This window comes from Amphiura filiformis, chromosome 16 (genome assembly GCF_039555335.1).
Source record: "Amphiura filiformis chromosome 16, Afil_fr2py, whole genome shotgun sequence".
NCBI classification, from domain to species: Eukaryota; Metazoa; Echinodermata; class Ophiuroidea; order Amphilepidida; family Amphiuridae; genus Amphiura; species Amphiura filiformis.
The window spans coordinates 26479230-26497492 of record NC_092643.1 but is presented as its reverse complement, the minus strand read 5'-3'; the positions used below and the strand labels follow the sequence as shown (position 1 = coordinate 26497492).

Sequence of the window (18263 nt, the reverse complement as noted above, 5' to 3'; positions counted from 1 at the left end):
ACATTGGGTCTAAGGCTGTGCTAACACTTTTCTTTGATGACTTAGACCAAAATTTGTTATTTTTTCAAATATCTTAAAAATACAAGAATCTAAGCTAATTGAACAGACAGTAGTGAAATCACTAAATTAAAGAGATGACATTACATCAAAAACAAAAACAAAATAAAAAATACATAATTAGGACAAGGACAGGTGGAATGGAGAAATAAAAGGAGACCAAACAAAATGGCTACACGAGGTGGAGACAAACAGCAGATTTAAAGGCTGGTAGGGAGGTGCTTTTGACAACATCCTCAGGCAGGTAGTTCCACAAGGTGGGAACATAATATGGGTAAAAAGACCTTTGGCAGAGTGTGAGTCTTCGGAAAGGTGTATCAAGAGAGAGAGGCTATTGAGATTGCGGAGAGTGGTCTTGGGGTGGGCTTGAATGGGTTGGGAGAAGATAGAGCAGAGGTGGTTGAGGATCTTAAAAAGATGGCTAAGGGCAGCAATGTCACGACGCTTAGACAGGCTTGGGAGATTGCATTTACAGAGAAGGTCTGCGTGAGAGAGATTCCAGGATTGGAGAATGACTCTGCAAGCAAATCTCTGAGTGGACTCAAGCTGCTGTTTTTAAATGTGACATTAAGGGCTAAGTAGAGCAAACGCCGGATAGTTGGTGAGGCACAATTGAATGCTCTGTGAATGTAGCCTATGGTTTTTCTGGCTTTCTTAGAGATGAAATTGAGGAGCTGGGGCGGGTGAGCCGGGGCGGGTGAGCCCCATAGGGTTGTACACAAAATTGTGAAAATATGGCAAACTTCAAACCTTTGTATCTTAAAAAGTACAACTAGCATGGACACCAAATTGCATATATATCATCCTGGATTGTTAATCTACCTTAGAGTAGATCAACTGTAACAAAAGATGTAATTAATTAATTGCCTAATTAAATACTAATTAAGACAGTTTTTCCTATATGTTACTGTACAAAGTGTGTACGTAATGCTCCGACATTTCTAAATGGCCTATCTCTTGCCCGAGTCACCCTGCTTATTCAAAAGTACACATATTTTTAAGGAAATTTGATGAGGAATTCAATTATGCTATTAGTTTTAGTGCCAGACATGGAGGAAAAAGTTTTGATTGATAATGTCATACAAATTGTAAAATTATTTTTTCAATTTTTGACCACCCTGTATGTTTAGCGCAAGGGATACCAAACTCTTTCTTCCTAATTTGTTGGAAGGGCCCATGCAATGTCTTTCTGAATCCATATTTATTTTGAGCTACATAGCTTTCAGAAAAAGAAACTATGGGGTTTACCATGACACGAAAGATGCTAATTTTGTTGATGTTCCACCCTGTATATTTCTTACCCACCCTGTATTATGATATTATACTTTGTTGATTTGGCATCCTTGTAATATAAGCTTTCCAGAAATGTATACTTTTAATGGTCTAAAATGTATTCATTAAAAGTTGTGTTGAAGTGAATCAAGATTGGTGATATTTTTATCATAAAACAATATGTTACACAAAAGATGACCAATTCATGACATGCGACCATATACTTTTTAGTAATCCGTACACCCCCAAACCTCACCTAATAGTAATAACTAATAATAGGGCCTATCATCGTTTGATCCTTGGTGTGTTTTGTACCTCATCTGTTGGAGATACCATTACCTACTTTGTATTATATATCAATAAGGGTGATTGTGTCATCACATCCCGTGGGATGCACTTACGCGCACTAAAGTTGTTTGTAGTATTTTGTAGATTTTCTCAGGCCCGTTCTTAGGGTTATTGATTTTTTCTTCACTTTAGCCTTCATTCCACTGAAGGAGGTGAGGAGGAAAGCCTCTTCGTCATGCAACTTTCCAATCCATTTAAATCTTAAGCTATTCTCTGCCAAGCAATTACTCATCCAGGCATCTCCTGTTATATTTCCTTCTTCTTCTGATTAGAATGTCCAATCTTGAACTCTGTGTCCAGCCCATCTCCATTTCTTTGATTTGATGGCCCACATAATATCCTGCACTCCTGATTTCTATCTTAAAAATCTGTATTTGTCATCGTGTCCTGTTCATCTTGAGTTTCTTCTCCAAAGGTTCGGTCGTTAGCCAGGTATCAGTGCCGTATGAGAGAACAGGTATATGCACTAGTCAAATACCTGCCTCTTCAAGGAGATAGGAAAAGAAGTGCCTTGACACTGACAGATGCAGCTGAGTGAGCCAAACTTTGCCCAACCCAGCTGGATTGATTCGTCCTTTTATTTCCTCTCCAGTTTCGTTGTCGAGGGTAATCTTCTTCCCTAGATGTATAATTTGGTTAATCTCAAGTTTGGTAGCATATTTCGCTCACTGCAGAATCGAAAGTTTTACCGCCATGAATGTGCAATCATGCGTACAGGGGCAGTTTGTTGGCACGCTTGCGGCGCAAGTTGCCCGTGCAACCTTGCTCGAGAAGTCTAGCCAAGAATTTACTTACCGATACATGTACCTTCACATTCTAGGCTAGAGACCATTGCATTCAAAATCTAGTCGGATTCGCTGAAGCATGACACCGTGTAAAGCAATGGAAGTTCAGAAGTAAACACAGCCGATCACAACAGGCGATCGCATCAAAAATGTTGCTAAAATTACACTTCAGCAAAATTTTAGACTGTCCAGATTTGGTAAATCTTGCTCAAAAGATACAGTCTCATCGAAATAACTTTCATCCAAATTTCAACATTTAATAAATAACCTCCGGTGCAAAGAATTACACCACTGTCCGACCGAAAAACCATAATAGCAAAGTACTCTAGCTAGCATTGAATGCGTAACTATATCGTGTGCAAATTCAAAGCTAGAGTTCTTGAGTAAGTGCAACCACGAAAAAAGCATTTACGTCACTACCAAACTTGAGGTGAACCAAATTATAGTGGTGTACTCAACTGTTGCCAGGTCTTTTCCCTGCACAAATCCTTTGTACTGGGGGGGGGGGCGATGACACACATTCGATGGGTGTACATGTATATTTTCCCTACCCTGTGTGATCTCACATCCGGGAAACCGGGAATAAAGTTAAACGTTGTTTATCATAATCATATGCCCAGCTCTCAACCAATCACACAAGCTGTTACATAGCGTGTATGTATGAACAACCGTTTAGTCATGAAAATATATGAATGAGCCCCTAATTCTGATTCTATTACCCCCACGACCCATTATTCAAAATCGCGCACTGTGATTTGTTGAAACGTGTCACGCGAAAAACCATTAATTAGCAATAAAGTGGCCAGGGCAACGAACTTTATGTTTTTCTCGCATCACAGCGCACATGCAGCAAAGCGCGATTAGCGTTGTTACGCATCCTACGCAAAGCATTACGCTTGGTTACGCGTTCTGCAATAGCGCTATCACTTACGCTTTGCTATGCATGCATAGGCGCTCCACCTTGATGGGTAAACAACTTGTAATATTTGGGCAAAAAATGTGACATTTTCTCTTTAAATCGCACTATTTTGTGGTAATAGAATAGAAATAAAGGGTGCAGCATTATCCTTTACACGCAAATAATGTGTCCTCGGCCCGGGTCCTCGGCAGTAAAAACGTTTAAATAATGGGTTCGGCTGCGCCCGCCCTCACCCATTATTTACGTTTTTACTGCCTCGGACACATTATTTTCGGGTAAAGGATAATGCATTTAATACCCTTTATTCTGAATCTTGACACATGCATGCAGCGCGTACGCGTGTACGTGTAACCATGTTTATGATCATTTTCATGTCATGATGTTAAAATGGAGTAAATCTAAAAATTGGTCTACTTACCCGCAGCAAAGAAGAGCAGTATTTTTTGTTCAATCTGTTCCATAATAAATCTACTTCTTCGTCATCAATATAAAGTACTTTGTGACCAATCTGATATTAGAAGATATCAAAAATAGACCATTCTATAATTGCCAATCACAATGTAAACATTCAATTGTCAAACGCTTCCAATGCATGTGTACCGTGGATGGCTTGGAATGTAAATGTTTACTGTACTGTCGCCGGCTAGTACTGCTATTATAACACCCGTTTCTCACTCAAACCTGCGTCCAAAACAAAAGCAAAGTAGTCAAAGATGGCAGTTATAATCTTGGCTATTCATTTATGGTTATCTTGATCACGTTTAATGGTAAAACAACAACCACAGAACCAAAAGTTTTACTTCCTCAATTTCTGTCTAAATTATTCGGTCACCATTGGCTTTACAATGATCATCGCCAATCAATCAATAAAGTGGTGTCTCTAGTTTATTTCTCAAATCGACCTATTAATGTCCCTAAAATATATAATTTTCTCTCATACATAAATATAAATGCCATTCTGTATTTAAGATATCATTTACCAATGCAATATCATAATATTTCATAAAACGAATCAAATATAGTAATTTATTTATTTATTCTTCTCTAAATTTTAGGATTTTATTTTAAAAACACAATTGACCCCAAAGTGCTAACCTTTTATCAGCTGACGTCACCCACCATGGTCTAGACAAAAAGCACCAAATAACAACAATGGATGGCACGAGATAGTACCGGCGACAGGTGGTGATACCATGACAAAAGGGGTGACACACGGTGTGACATATATGGTGACATAAACTTAACTTTCTAAGTTTCCTTTAGGCTTTAATTGCATGGTTTTGTTTGGGTCAAAACTGGCATATTTGATCAAGGCCAATCAATCATATGTCCTGTCCTGTCTGTATGCATGATGTATACATGATTTATATATTTATACTACATCCCTGATCAAACATGGACATGTGAAGGAAATGTAATAAAGCTTATAAAAATAAGGGCTCATAAGGCTAGCCATGTAATTTGTATTTAAAGTTGTAAGCCTTTTTAATACGTCAACAGCATGACACTTGATGACAGTGCAGTGCTCAATACAATAGTGGCAGTGTAGCCACTAATGATGTTGTGTGGCATAGAGCATTTTTGGACTCATGATTGCTAGGTTGTGGGTTTGAATCCCATCTCAGCCATTGCCTCCACTCAATCATTGTACCGTCCAAAAATGGTCCATCAGGCTTAGTCCTGCCAGCAAGACTTCAGTCTTTATCATAAACATAATGCCATCTACTGACCTACTAGGTACGACGAGTTACAGTTACTGGAACTACATCAGGCTATGATGTTTACAAAGAGATGTACTAAATCATGTAAATGTTTGTAAAGAAATTGACAGCTTGGCATGACGGCAATCACACCTGCTGAGTTTGCCTAGGAGTTTCAGAAAGACATGATGATCAACACTTCATTTTATATTCTCATTTGTGCCTCGCACATTGTTAATTGGAATTCACTTCCACCCGTGAAGGAATTTAATCAATTGAAGACAAGCACTTCAGAATTCTTCAAGAATCAAGACACAATATTAAAACAATATAAGCATAATTGCGCACTCATAGTCTCATACCGTCTCCATGTGATTCCTTGTAGAATGTTGGAGAGTATTCAGAAAGAAGAAGAAGAAGCCTGCAGAGTAGACATTAAAAATGCATTGTTAATTTGTTATTTACCAAAACAAAACATTCATGAAACTTTTGAAAGTGTGCAATTTACAATATGAAGTGTGCTTGTTTTGTCAATCTATTTAATATGTCATGAATGTTGGGCACACTCATTGGGATTAAAAAATATGATCCTGTTTTGCCATTGTATTGGCAATAAAATAATAATGTCAATCAAATTTCAATATTTTTGCAATTTGAGGGAAAATTGTATACATTTTCAATCGCAATATTTAACTTGGAACAAGGCTAAGCACTCACAATCTTGTGCCAAAAATCTAGATACGGCACGATTTAGGGTGTAAAAAAAATCGGATCTTTTTTTTTTCTACAGCCTCACATTTCTATAGAACTAAAAGACTGTTGCCTCACAAAACAATCAATAAAAAAGCAGAAAATATATTAAATACATCAATGTAATTATGCAGCATTGGAAATGGTTGCGACATTGTAACCAGTATTATAAATCATAACAAAGACTCCAAAGGGAAATATAGTCCAGTTTCGATAAGCAAAAAGGTTTTAATGCCCAACCTAAATACATAGACCACTCACAAAATAATAGAAAACATAACATTAAGATTTTTTTCTCTTTCCTAAAAATGATCGCCTCACAAAACAAAAGATAGCCACTCACAAAATAATAGAAAACATAACATTTACATGTAGATTTTGTTTCTCTCTCCTAAAATTGACCGCCTCACAAAACAATATAAAACAAAGAAAACTATTCACAAAATAATAGAAAACATAACAAATAGTGGTTTTTTACTCTTTCCTAAAAATTGGTGATCACCTCACAAAACAATATAAAACAAAAGAAATCCAATCACAAAATAATACGAAACATAAAATACTGGGTTTTTTTTTATCTCTCTTGCAAATGAACGCCTCACAAAACAACATAAAACAAAAGAAATCCAATCACAAAATAATAGAAAACATAACATAGTGGGTTTTTTTACCTCTTCTGCAAATGATCGCCTCACAAAACAATATAAAACAAAAGAAATCCAATCGCAAAATAATACAAAACATAACATAGTGGGTTTTTTTACCTCTTCTGCAAATGATCGCCTCACAAAACAATATAAAACAAAAGAAATCCAATCTCAAAATAATACAAAACATAACATAGTGGTTTTTTTACCTCTTCTGCAAATGATCGCCTCACAAAACAATATAAAACAAAAGAAATCCAATCACAATGTAACAAACTCTAACTTCTGATCACTTTAAGTGATACTGGTTGGTTGGTGAAGTTCAAGTTTTGAAAATAGAATCAACGATTGGTCGAGAGGCGTTATTCTGGCGAAGTCCAAGTAATATGACGCAAAACAGTAAACACACGATATAAATGCAGATAATTATTATATATACTGGTCCTTTAATTTATGATGGATTGCAATAGATGGATATCAGCTAGATGGATAAGATAGATGTTACCTTGATGGAAGCTATGATGGAAGTGCTTTAGAACCCAAAATATTTTAATAACCAGATCAGCTATCACTGACCATCTCTTTAACCAACTTTAAACTTACACTTTACAGTTAATTATAATCATATACTTTAATGGAAAACACAAGTGATACAGAGGCCTAAACTTATTTAACTCCACCCCTTATTAATTACTCTATCCGAGACTTACTAATTGTATGATTCAGTCCTAACATTACAAAACACTTTTAACTCATGAAACCCTATTATTTAGAATCAATAACCCTAACTTAATCACTTTCTATTCAATTGTACAAGTTTGGACTACATAAGGAATGACCACTTCAAAAGACTTGAAAAAGATCTATGTTCTAAAGGGTGGGAAGTAATTTGGCATATGTTCTCGGTTGGGGATGCAAATATTAGACACCATCTCCTCTTAGATAACATCTTCGAAGATAGCTATGATCTAGGGTCTATACTTGATAAATGTAGTAAAATGTTTCTCACTGATGTGTGGAAAGAAAGGAGTAATATATTGAAAGACTTATGATCTCATAATTATAACCCATATTAATGTATTGATTTATGAAGCTCATACAAACATGTATTATATAGTATAAGTATATCTGTATGACACTGAACGTGTCTTTTTTGTAACAATTGATTAAGTTATTTCTTTCTTTTCGTTTTTCTTCTTTCTTTCTTTCTTTCTTTCTTTCTTTCTTTCTTTCTTTCTTTCTTTCTTTCTTTCTTTCTTTCTTTCTTTCTTTCTTTCTTTCCGTTCTCTTTCTTTAGCCCTCTTCCTCACTTTAGATTATTTATATGTACCCTTTGCTTGAGTATATTTTTACTTCGTTATATAATTGTTGATAATTATTAAGCTTTGTTTGTATATTTAATGTCTTGGATGCACCATCAGATAGATGAGTGCCGCTGATGTAAAAGTGAATTCCAAATAAAAACTTCAAAACTTCAAACAGACATTTAAGTGAAACTAATCTACTTGGAAATGTCAATTCAACTTGAGTATCAAACATGTCTAATCTTAAACCTACATGCACAGATGAATCTTAAGTAGCGCTTTAAACATGCTAAAATTGGAATGCCTACTTAAGAGGGTGTGGTTTTTACACCTGATGGAAACACAAAAGGAAAAGACATCTGAATCCTCAAATCCAATTTACCTGACTAATGCTGGAATTAACATGGCTGGTGATGGATCAGCATGTAATTTAGAAATCAATGATAAACAGAGCTACAACATTAATTAAGACAAAGTTAAATCTCAAATAGTTAATTAAACAAAAGAAAAACAACATTAGCAAAGGTTTCTAACAAAGGTCCTCAGACCATGCTAAAAGAAATAAGTTATTATAACCCGAACTTGGAGGGTGGGTTACAACAAAATAATACAAAACATAACAGGTTGTTTTTTTTGCAAATGATGGCATCACAAAACAATATAAAACAAAAGAAATCCGATCACAAAATAATAAAAACATAACATAGTTTTTTTTAAATCTCTACTGCAAATGATCGCATCACAAAACAATATAAAACAAAAGAAATCCAATCACAAAATAATAAAAAACATAACATAGTGTTTTTTATCTCTCCTGCAAATGATCGGATTTCTTTTCTTTTATATTGTTTTGTGTAGACTACCTCGTAGTCCACTTGCCCATTGTGCATACTCTGGATATTGTATTTAAGCTTAAAACTCTGATTTAATTAATGTGTGCACAATTGATAGATTTTCACATCTGATCAGTCACCCTACTCCCTCTGTTTGTTAGCTTCCCAAGTGCCCGTAGTCCACTTGCCCATTGTGCATACTCTGGATATTGTATTTAAGCTTAAAACTCTGATTTAATTAATGTGTGCACAATTGATAGATTTTCACATCTGATCAGTCACCCTACTCCCTCTGTTTGTTAGCTTCCCAAGTGGACTACTGACATTGCCTTGCGGTTAAGATTTTTAACACTGGACTCTATGGAGAGTTAGGCCAATTTCTGGCCTAACTAAAATTGTCCATGATGTAATGCATCTTTAAATGGATCTGCCTTGTGATTGGTCGCCCATACCTCGCTATGGTTTAAATCGTCTGGGCTCGCGCCATTACCATTACTACACCGTAAACAACTGTCTGTGGTATTTGCGGCCCTTTTGTGTTGACGCGAAAGTTAATCTCTCATCAAACATCTAGCGCGTCCATGCTTAGTACTTGTGGTTAATGGACTGATAAACAAGTATGCTTGACAGTGTGTTTTTAGAGAGCAAAGTCCAGGGGTAAAGTTCTGCTTACAATTCAAAGTTCATAGTCGAAATTTCGGAGATTCCAAAATCAGAATTGTTCAGTATTAAAGTGAGCCGTTATAATTATGCAAGATAATGTTGCATTCAATTACTTTTATTGTCACTAATCGTCAGTATAATTTTGAGTTCAACGAAATTGATTCATCATGACTAATAATAACATATTTTTAATAAAATTCGACTATGGCATAGTCTATGTTTTGTGAGGCGATCATTTGCAGGAGAGATAAAAAAACCCACTATGTTATGTTTTGTTTTATTTGGTAATCACAAAATAATACAAAACATAACATAGTGGTTTTTTATCTCTCATACAAATGATCGCATCACAAAACAATATAAAACAAAAGAAATCCAATCACAAAATAATACAAAACATAGCATAGCGGTGTTTTGTCTCTCCTACAAATGATCGCATCACAAAACAATATAAAACAAAAGAAATCCAATCACAAAATAATACAAAACATAAAATAGTGGTTTTTTTTATCTCTCCTGCAAATGATCGCATCACAAAACAATATAAAACAAAAGAAATCCAATCACAAAATAATACAAAACATAACATAGTGGTTTTTTACCTCTCCTGCAAATGATCGCCTCACAAAACAATATAAAACAAAAGAAATCCAATCACAAAATAATACAAAACATAACATAGTGCTTTTTATCTCTCCTGCAAGTGATCGCCTCACAAAACAATATAAAACACAATAAATCCAATCACAACATAATACAAAACATAACATAGTGGGTTTTTTACCTCTCCTGCAAATGATCGCCTCACAGAACAATATAAAACAAAAGAAATCCAATCACAAAATAATACAAAACATAACATAGTTTTTTTTTAATCTCTCCTGCAAATGATCTTATCACAAAACAATATAAAACAAAAGAAATCCAATCACAAAATAATAAAAAACATAACATAGTGTTTTTTATCTCTCCTGCAAATGATCGGATTTCTTTTTATTTTTATATTGTTTTGTGATATCATTGCAGGAGATAAAAACCACTATCTTATGTTTTGTTTTATTTCGTAATCACAAAATAATACAAAACATAACATAGTGGTTTTTTATCTCTCCTGCAAATTATCGCATCACAAAACAATATGAAACAAAAGAAATCCAATCACAAAATAATAGAAAACATAAAATAGTGGGTTTTTTTATCTCTCCTGCAAATGATCGCCTCACAAATAATATAAAACAAAAGAAATCCAATCACAAAGTAATAAAAAACATAACATAGTGGGGTTTTTATCTTTCCTGCAAATGATCGCCTCACAAAACAGTATAAAACAAAAGAAATCCAATCACAAAATAATAGAATACATAAAAATGTGGAGAGACTGTAGAGGGCGATAATGTGAGTGCGGCACAAAATCCTCACACAGAAATTACACCCTAAATCGTGCCATAGCTGCAAAAATCTCAATAAATTGTTAAATTGGGCTAACAAAAAAATACTAGAGAGAACACTGGAACTATACAGTAAAAAACTTTATAAGCAATTGTATGTGTCTGATGGGTGCATTGAGCAAAACTGATGACACACATTCAGTGGGTGCACAGCTTAATTCCCACTAGGGGAAAAGCTGTCCAACAGGGGTGGGGGAGCCTGTAGGCAGCTTGCCATTTTTCTAATCCTAACCCTATGACCTATACCTTTGGGTGGCAGTTGTTATGAATTATATGATCAATCTTTTTCCATAAAAAAATCCTAGTTTATCCTGATTTCAAAAGAAGAATTGGTAGGCAATCTTTTTCCATAAAAAATCCCAGTTTATCCTGATTTCAAAAGGAGGATTGGTCGGTGGAAGAAAAGCAAACAAATTTTTAAAGCAAAAAACTACCGGTACTCAATGAACATAATAGGAGATGGTTGTAAGACCAGTACCGGGTAAGGCTGGATATGACCACCCCAATAAATTCAAGAGAAAAATTAACATTTGTTATTTATTTTTTAAATCTCACCATGATGTTAAAGGAGGATTTCGTGATCCTAGCATCCTCTTTTTATGACATTTTTTCAGTACATATCCATGAAAAAAGCTTATTCCCAAAATTTCAGTTGATTCCGATTTTGCGTTTGCGAGTTATGCATGATATGTGTATTACACTGCTCCATAGACAATGCGTTGTAATTTCGTTCTGGTGCACCAGAACGAAATTCAAATTTCACGATATCTTTGCTAAACGAATTAATCTGCAAGAAATATTTTGTACATAAACATTATGTAGCCAGAGGTTTCCAGTGATATAAAAATCTCAACTTTTTTTGAGAAAAGTGGGGGGATGAGGCTGTGGATCACGAAATGCCCCTTTAAGTAAACAATGTTTGAATAACATAATTGTACCAATTTGTTTGGTGAATGTTTGTTAATAAAATATTGATGTATCTTTATCGATAGGTTTGACAGGCTTGATGAATTGAACATTGCACAACAAAGGAATTCACCATGGTAGACTTTGTGAGCGTAGCACTAGACATTATTGGTGCTGCCCAAGTCATCAAGGATACCATAGATGAGGTCAAAGGATTCAAGACCCGAAGTCGTCGTCTTGGTAACAGGTATGTATTCTTAGACTGGGATTTGACAATTAGTGCCCATTATTTTAACCAAAACTGTAAAGTTTGACACGATGAAAACACGAACCAGACCTCTGGCCTTTATGGGGGCTCAGTCTGTTCAAATAGCTATTGTATATTACATTGATTTATTAGTTTGTCTTGTTTTGAGTTCACAGAACTTATTCAAGCATTATATTTAGAATTTCACATGTCACAGGCATTTAGTTTGCCTGTCCTGTGCAAACTACCCAAAATGACAAGTGGACGGATGGCTAGCTAGCGCAGTAATGGTGAAAATTGTGAGTAAATTGGACAGGTTAATAAGTAGTGGGGAGCTAGTAGTATCAAATGTATACAGCTAGAACATAGATTGCAGAAGCTGCAAGATGAGATCGTAATACAAAATTTTATGTTTTGATTCATTTTGCAGAATCCACTGCCTTCTTCCAGCTGTACAACTTCTGGCTGAAATGAAAGACCGGAAGGATGAACTGACGTCAGTTCTCAAAGAATCCTTCGGTGATGACATCAAGCTGTTTGGCAGTGCTTTAGAAGAACTTAAAAGGTGCATTGAAGAAGCCAAAGCATTTATAGAATCCCTACACAAGATGGACGCCTTGACCAAAGCATGGCGTAAGAAAGACATCAATGGTCAGTTTGATTGGTTTGGTGATCACCTGAATGAGCTTCAAGGGACCATACAGTTCGGAATCCTAGTGGAGATGAGGGAAGTCCTGTATGGTCATGCAGCCAAAGAGGAGATCAGGAGACAGATGGAGATGATTAAGGAGGAGAGTAGGAGGTTGTTTGAGAGGAGGAGAGAACATGATTTGGAAGATGAGTTGCAGGACCAAATGGAATCTCCATCTCTACTTGAAACCATGGCTAACACAGGTAAGCTGTAGGGCCTTTTAATGGGTATCCTCTAAAGTCTGAAAGTTGAATTTTCTCTTTTGTTTGCTAGAATACTCATTTTCGACTTCAATACCATGCCCCCATATATCAAATTTGACAAAAAAAGAGAAAAATATACCAACTTCTGACAATTTCTGTTCAAAATTACTGTAAATGTGCCCAATTTGGAAAATGTTTGCAAAATTTTGCAAAAATTTGGAAAAAAATTGAAAAACATCCCATATATTTAAACCATTTTTCTGAAAATTGCAACCCAAAGTTATACAATGTCCAGCCGTTTGTTGACTTAAGGAGGGAATAGACCAAAAGATTGATGATATCCTACAAACTGAACTAGTTTTGCTACATGTAGGGGGAGAGGGGTCAAAAAGTGTGATTATGTTTGTAATTCTATCGATTCAGAAAATTATGAAATTTTCAACATTTTACAAAATATGTTCTAGGCTGAGGAAGGCGGTTATAGGGTGCACATCGTCATCATCCCTATATCTTTGTGTTAAAAATTGCCGTGATAGTACAGCGAATCCTCTCGTTTTTTAACAGCTACGCATCGCGATTTTGTTCGAGATAGGCCGAGCGACTCAGGCTAAGCATACCATGACTATCATATGAGATACCACAGCGTTTCTATATTCTACACATTATTACGATTTGTGTATGCTCTACAATGTAGTACCCCATATGATGTTTCTATTACAAGAAAACAAATTTGTTTTCCGGCAAAACCAGAGCTTTTTGTTTCCAGTATACTCACTCGAAAATCAGTACACTAATTAGCGGGGCCTTGCAGCTTGCTGTGGATATCTTTTACTGCATTTTTAATGTAAAAAATTTGAAATCCAATGTAAAAATTGAGATATATTTAATTTTGAGATTGACATTTATACTATATAGGTATAAAGGAACGCGTTTAGCCCATCCAGGTGCACGTCCACTAACACAATGCATATGTAAACTTTCTTTATCTGTGTCAATAATAGAATATTGATTTCAACAGAGTATTGAGCTGTATGGAAAAAAATATTTATAATACAGGGTGTTGACACTGTGGGGTGTCATCGAGGGTGTCATTGTTTGGTTTTTCATTTAAAATACTTGATACCAGACAAATGACTATGTACTTGGCACTCAGTTAGACATGGCCAAAGACTGCCGCATAAATAACTTTTCTCTTCTTTTCCTCCTGCAGCCTCAGAGATAATGAAAATGTCAGACTCGCTCCAAGAAGCTTCCTGCGGTGCAAAGCAATTCAAAAGCCGTTGCCATCGACTTTCAAATGCCATCCAGTGCATCATGCCGTCAATGCTTATCCTTACAGACACTCAAACACGCAAATGTGAACTGAGCGCCATCCGCATGCAAGACTCGGATTTGGAACTCAAAGTGATCGCTCAGTCTCTGGGCCAACTAAAGGATTGCGTGCAAGGTGCCAGATTTTTCCTAGAACCATTTAGACACATGGATATCATCACTAAGACATTTAACAAGGGTTTGTTGAAGAGACAATTTTGTATGTTTAGTGAGAGGTTGGATGTGTTGCAGAAAATTTGGATTATGATTTGCTGGCTGCGGTTATCAAGAGACTTGGGAAAGGAGACACTTTGAAGAGACAGGCAAGAAGGCCAAGAGAGTACGAGCATTTGATGCAGCAGAAGGAGAACCTAGCAGTAAGTTGTATAGAAAGGGTCCAGTTGGAGAGCGTGGTCTAATGGTTAGGGTACTTGCCTTTAGTGTATGAGGTCCCAGGTTCCATTCCCGGCGGTGGAGATCTGCTGGGATATTGATTTGGAAAAAAATGTCTGAAATGAACTGGCAACATCTGTAGATTAAATTCAGACATCCGCTCTCCCCATGATTCATTTAGAATTTGGTGAATGAATCATGAATGTACTCCGTCCTTTGGAGGGGACGTTAAGCCTTCGGTCCCGTGTACAGAGAGCTATGTATACCTGTACATGTATCTCGCAGTCAGTTTCGAAAAGAGTAGGGTGTTAACCCCTGACTGTTCCCAACTCGTCCCGGTGTTCAAATGGACTCCAATGGAAATAAGCTTCAATAGAAGCTTTCTTGGGTTATCCAAGGTTGTAAAAACCCAAACAAATCAAATCAAATCAAATCAAAATTCCCTCCGATAGTGATGTCGAATTGTAATCGTGTAGCATAATCATTGAGCGTGTTAGTGTTAAACCTATGCATCAGTGTAGGTTCACTACTGGCTTTGATTGTTGACTGGTTTGGATTTTGTCATGGCTCTAACTAGAGCTAGTACCGTATTGTAGTTTTTAATTCCATCACTTTTTAAGCACCCATAGAAGTAATTATCTTCTCAACTTCAGAGTCCTGTATTATTATGATTGCCAGCTTATTTCCTGTGGAAGTTCCATACATTTTTCCACAATGGCACAGTAAATAATGTCCAAGTCCTACTGAAATCAATTTTGTAACGTTTCCATAAAAACTAGATTTGTATTTCTGTTCTATATAATTTTCGTTTTCACTGTCACATGTGTACCCTTTCAATTTTGAGTCAAAACTAAGAAAATTGTTATTTAATTCCAGCGCTGATCTCACCAATGCGTGTCATTCCATTCGTTGTGACAGAGGACGGTTGTCTTGATATGTTATGAATATCCTGTATATGCCATGTACGTACAGTGTTATGAACATGGCATACGCATTTGACTGATTTTTGATTTTAAAAATTAAGCAACAGCACACATTGTTATTAAAAGTTTCTGATTGGGTTGCAAATAACAGCACCTAAAAGCCTTGATTTTTGCAAGATATTTTAGTTTATTAAGCTGTACTACAATTATGTACAAATCTGGGTAGGAGTATAAAGAAGGTTTTATATTAATGAAGATCTTTTTTTTCTTTCCATTGCAGTGCTGAAACCAGAGCTTGATCTCCTTGACATTTCCAAAAAGATTGCCACCCAGTGGGAGGAGATTGGTGTCTTTTTAGGCCTTCATCAACATGCCATCAAATCCATCGACTCAAACTTCCGCTACCAGTGTGTTCAGGAGAAAGCCTTTGACATGCTTGTCAAATGGTGCGAGTATGTGCCGAAAGATATGGATGCATCGGTACTACTAGCGAGGGCGCTTCGTGCATGCGGTATGAATGACATAGCAAGAGATGTAGAGCTTCCTGCATCCATTTTCCATGGGGCTAGTTAGGTAGTAGTCTATTAGGCCAAAAAAAATAATTGTTTGTTTGTCCTCCACAGCTTTGAAAGAGGATGTGCGGGCGGGCGGATTGTTTTTTGTTTTTTTTGGATTTGGCATATTCCTGGACCTAGCTAGAGCTAAATGCTACAATCATTCATGGGGACTTAAAAAAACCCAACATTTTGTTTCTTTAATATGCAGTTAAAGTTATAATTTGTGTTCATGTCATAGTCTTTTAATGATTTCAAATGCAATGTATTTTGAAGTCACTAAAAATAATAGACTATGACATGAACACAAATAATAACTTTGTATATTGAAGACACAAAATTTTTGGGGGGCTTTTTTTATTTTCAACCATGAAAGATCTTAGCATTTAGCTCTAGCTAGGTCCAGAGATACTCCAAATCTGAAAAAAAAATTGAATTTTATTTATTTTATTAAAAAAAAAAAAAAAAAAAAAAAAAAATATTGGTCAGGCCTTAATCTGAGGAGCGGGCGGTGGAGGACAAACAAACAACTTTTTTTTTTTGGCCTTAGGGATGGAAATGGCCTTTTTGACCACATACTAGTCAGTGTTGGCAACTCATAAAAAGTGAACAGGCAGCAAATTTTGTGTGACATGAACTTGATGCAAAATTTCAGGATTTTTGACAACACTGGCTGGCATCTGCTTTAACTTGCAAACAAGCTCAACCACCAGCTGATGGCAGAGGTTAATTTCCAGCCTGTAGTGTTTTGCTTACAGAGATATGATTAGGTAGTTGTGTAGGATAGTCGCCAAGTTTTATATTGTAGCAGCTTCTTAAGATATTGATATCTTGTTTAAGAGGATACTCAGATTTGCACTTGCATTAGTTTTCCATGATTACCAAGTTTAATTATTTATGAGCTTCTTTAAAGATATTGATTTCTTGTTTAATTGGATGTGCAGAGATTTAGAGCTCAGATCCACACCTTTTCAACATGCTTCAGTTGTGATTTTCTCTAAAATGAACTTGATGAAAACTTGTTGAAATCAGTACATTTTAAACTTGATCGTGATTCAGACAGGTTTTTTGAGAAATATGCTATTATACTTGAAACAGATAGTGATGGTATTATTAGTTATTGGGTTCAGTGTCATTATGGTATGGGAAAGATAAAAGTGAAGTGTCATACGAGGCTCAGTCAAATGCTGAAAACGTAAGATATTTCCCATACCATATCAACACCAAACCCAATAATAAATTTATCATACATGTACCTTTAAAGTCATTCTAAACATTCAAAAATTAATGTTTTGAATCACTTTAATCATTCTTCAAAGTGTATAAAACCATTTTGCTCAACCTTTGATATTTATGATATATTAACTTAGGGGTACTACACCCCTGGCCAATTTGTGCCTATTTTTGCATTTTCTCAAAAATTATAGCGCATTGGTGACAAGTAAGATATGTATATTATAGGGGCAAGGACTACAAATACTGCACTGAAAATTCAGCAACTCACGGCAAGTAGTTATTGATTTATTGATCAAATATTGGTTTTCCCTCATTTTTGACTGTTGTCTGTCCTGAAATAAAATTTCCAGTGCAGTAGTTGTAGTCCTTGCCCCTATAATATACATATCTTACTTGTCACCAATGCGCTATAATTTTTGAGAAAAATGCAAAAATAGGCAAAAAATTGGCCAGGGGTGTAGTACCCCCTTAAAGGTATGGTCAAGTAGGATGAGGTGATGGATCTGTTACAGAAACAATGAGCTTTCATGATGAAAATAGATCTACTAAATATGCTGATTAATTATTTTGTGTAAAAATAATGTAAATTGTTCTTACAGAAAATCTGTGCCTGCTTCTTTTTAAAAGGAATTTTTGTTATGAATGAATCAGATGATAATTTTGAGCACATATTCAGTCTGTATGAGATTACAAAGAAATGTGTGATTCAGAAAACAATTGTGCAATATTAGAGTCAGAAGAAATGGGCTATTTCATTTAGAATTCATACACCCCATATGGAAAACATGACCTTGATCTTCCACACAGGGAGTGTGAATTTTAAATGGGGTTACCTGAATGGGTGACTCCATTTGAAATTTACACTGTGTGGAAGATTAAGGCCATGTCTAAGGGGTGTATAATGGATTTCAACTGGAATAGCCCAATGGCGGTCTCGCCAATATTTTTCTAAAGTATTCAAGTATTTAAAGTGCAATTTCTATGAATGGTAATCAAGTTATCTTCATGTACAAAATAAATATTCTAGTGATGTGTGGAAAGCCAAAAGAATATAAAAAGCTGAAGAGAACAGC

General features: G+C 35.7%; 2 protein-coding genes across 4 annotated transcripts in view; one reads left to right on the top strand and one right to left on the bottom strand.

Annotated features, from left to right (window-relative positions):
• The window catches only part of LOC140135807 (low-density lipoprotein receptor-related protein 12-like), a 31981-nt gene extending 27741 nt beyond the window's left edge, over nt 1-4240 (bottom strand). For both annotated transcript variants that reach the window (XM_072157428.1, XM_072157429.1), the window contains exon 1: nt 3800-4240. In XM_072157428.1, coding sequence (XP_072013529.1) covers nt 3800-3842 — 43 coding nt within the window. In that variant the 5' untranslated portion in view covers nt 3843-4240. The remainder of the gene's footprint in view (nt 1-3799) is intronic.
• A 253-nt stretch (nt 4241-4493) lies between these two features.
• Nucleotides 4494-17323, top strand: LOC140135806 (uncharacterized). Of its 2 annotated transcripts, none has more exons than XM_072157426.1 (6): nt 4494-4596; nt 11719-11879; nt 12310-12773; nt 13984-14461; nt 15681-15988; nt 16505-17323. In XM_072157426.1, the coding sequence occupies exons 2-4, from the start codon at nt 11767-11769 to the stop codon at nt 14397-14399; spliced, it is 993 nt and encodes a 330-aa protein (XP_072013527.1). In that variant the 5' UTR covers nt 4494-4596; nt 11719-11766; the 3' UTR covers nt 14400-14461; nt 15681-15988; nt 16505-17323. The 2 variants fall into 2 exon arrangements, with proteins under 2 accessions (XP_072013527.1, XP_072013526.1); XM_072157425.1 differs by having other exon boundaries at nt 4497-4610.
• Nucleotides 17324-18263: the final 940 nt, after the last annotated feature.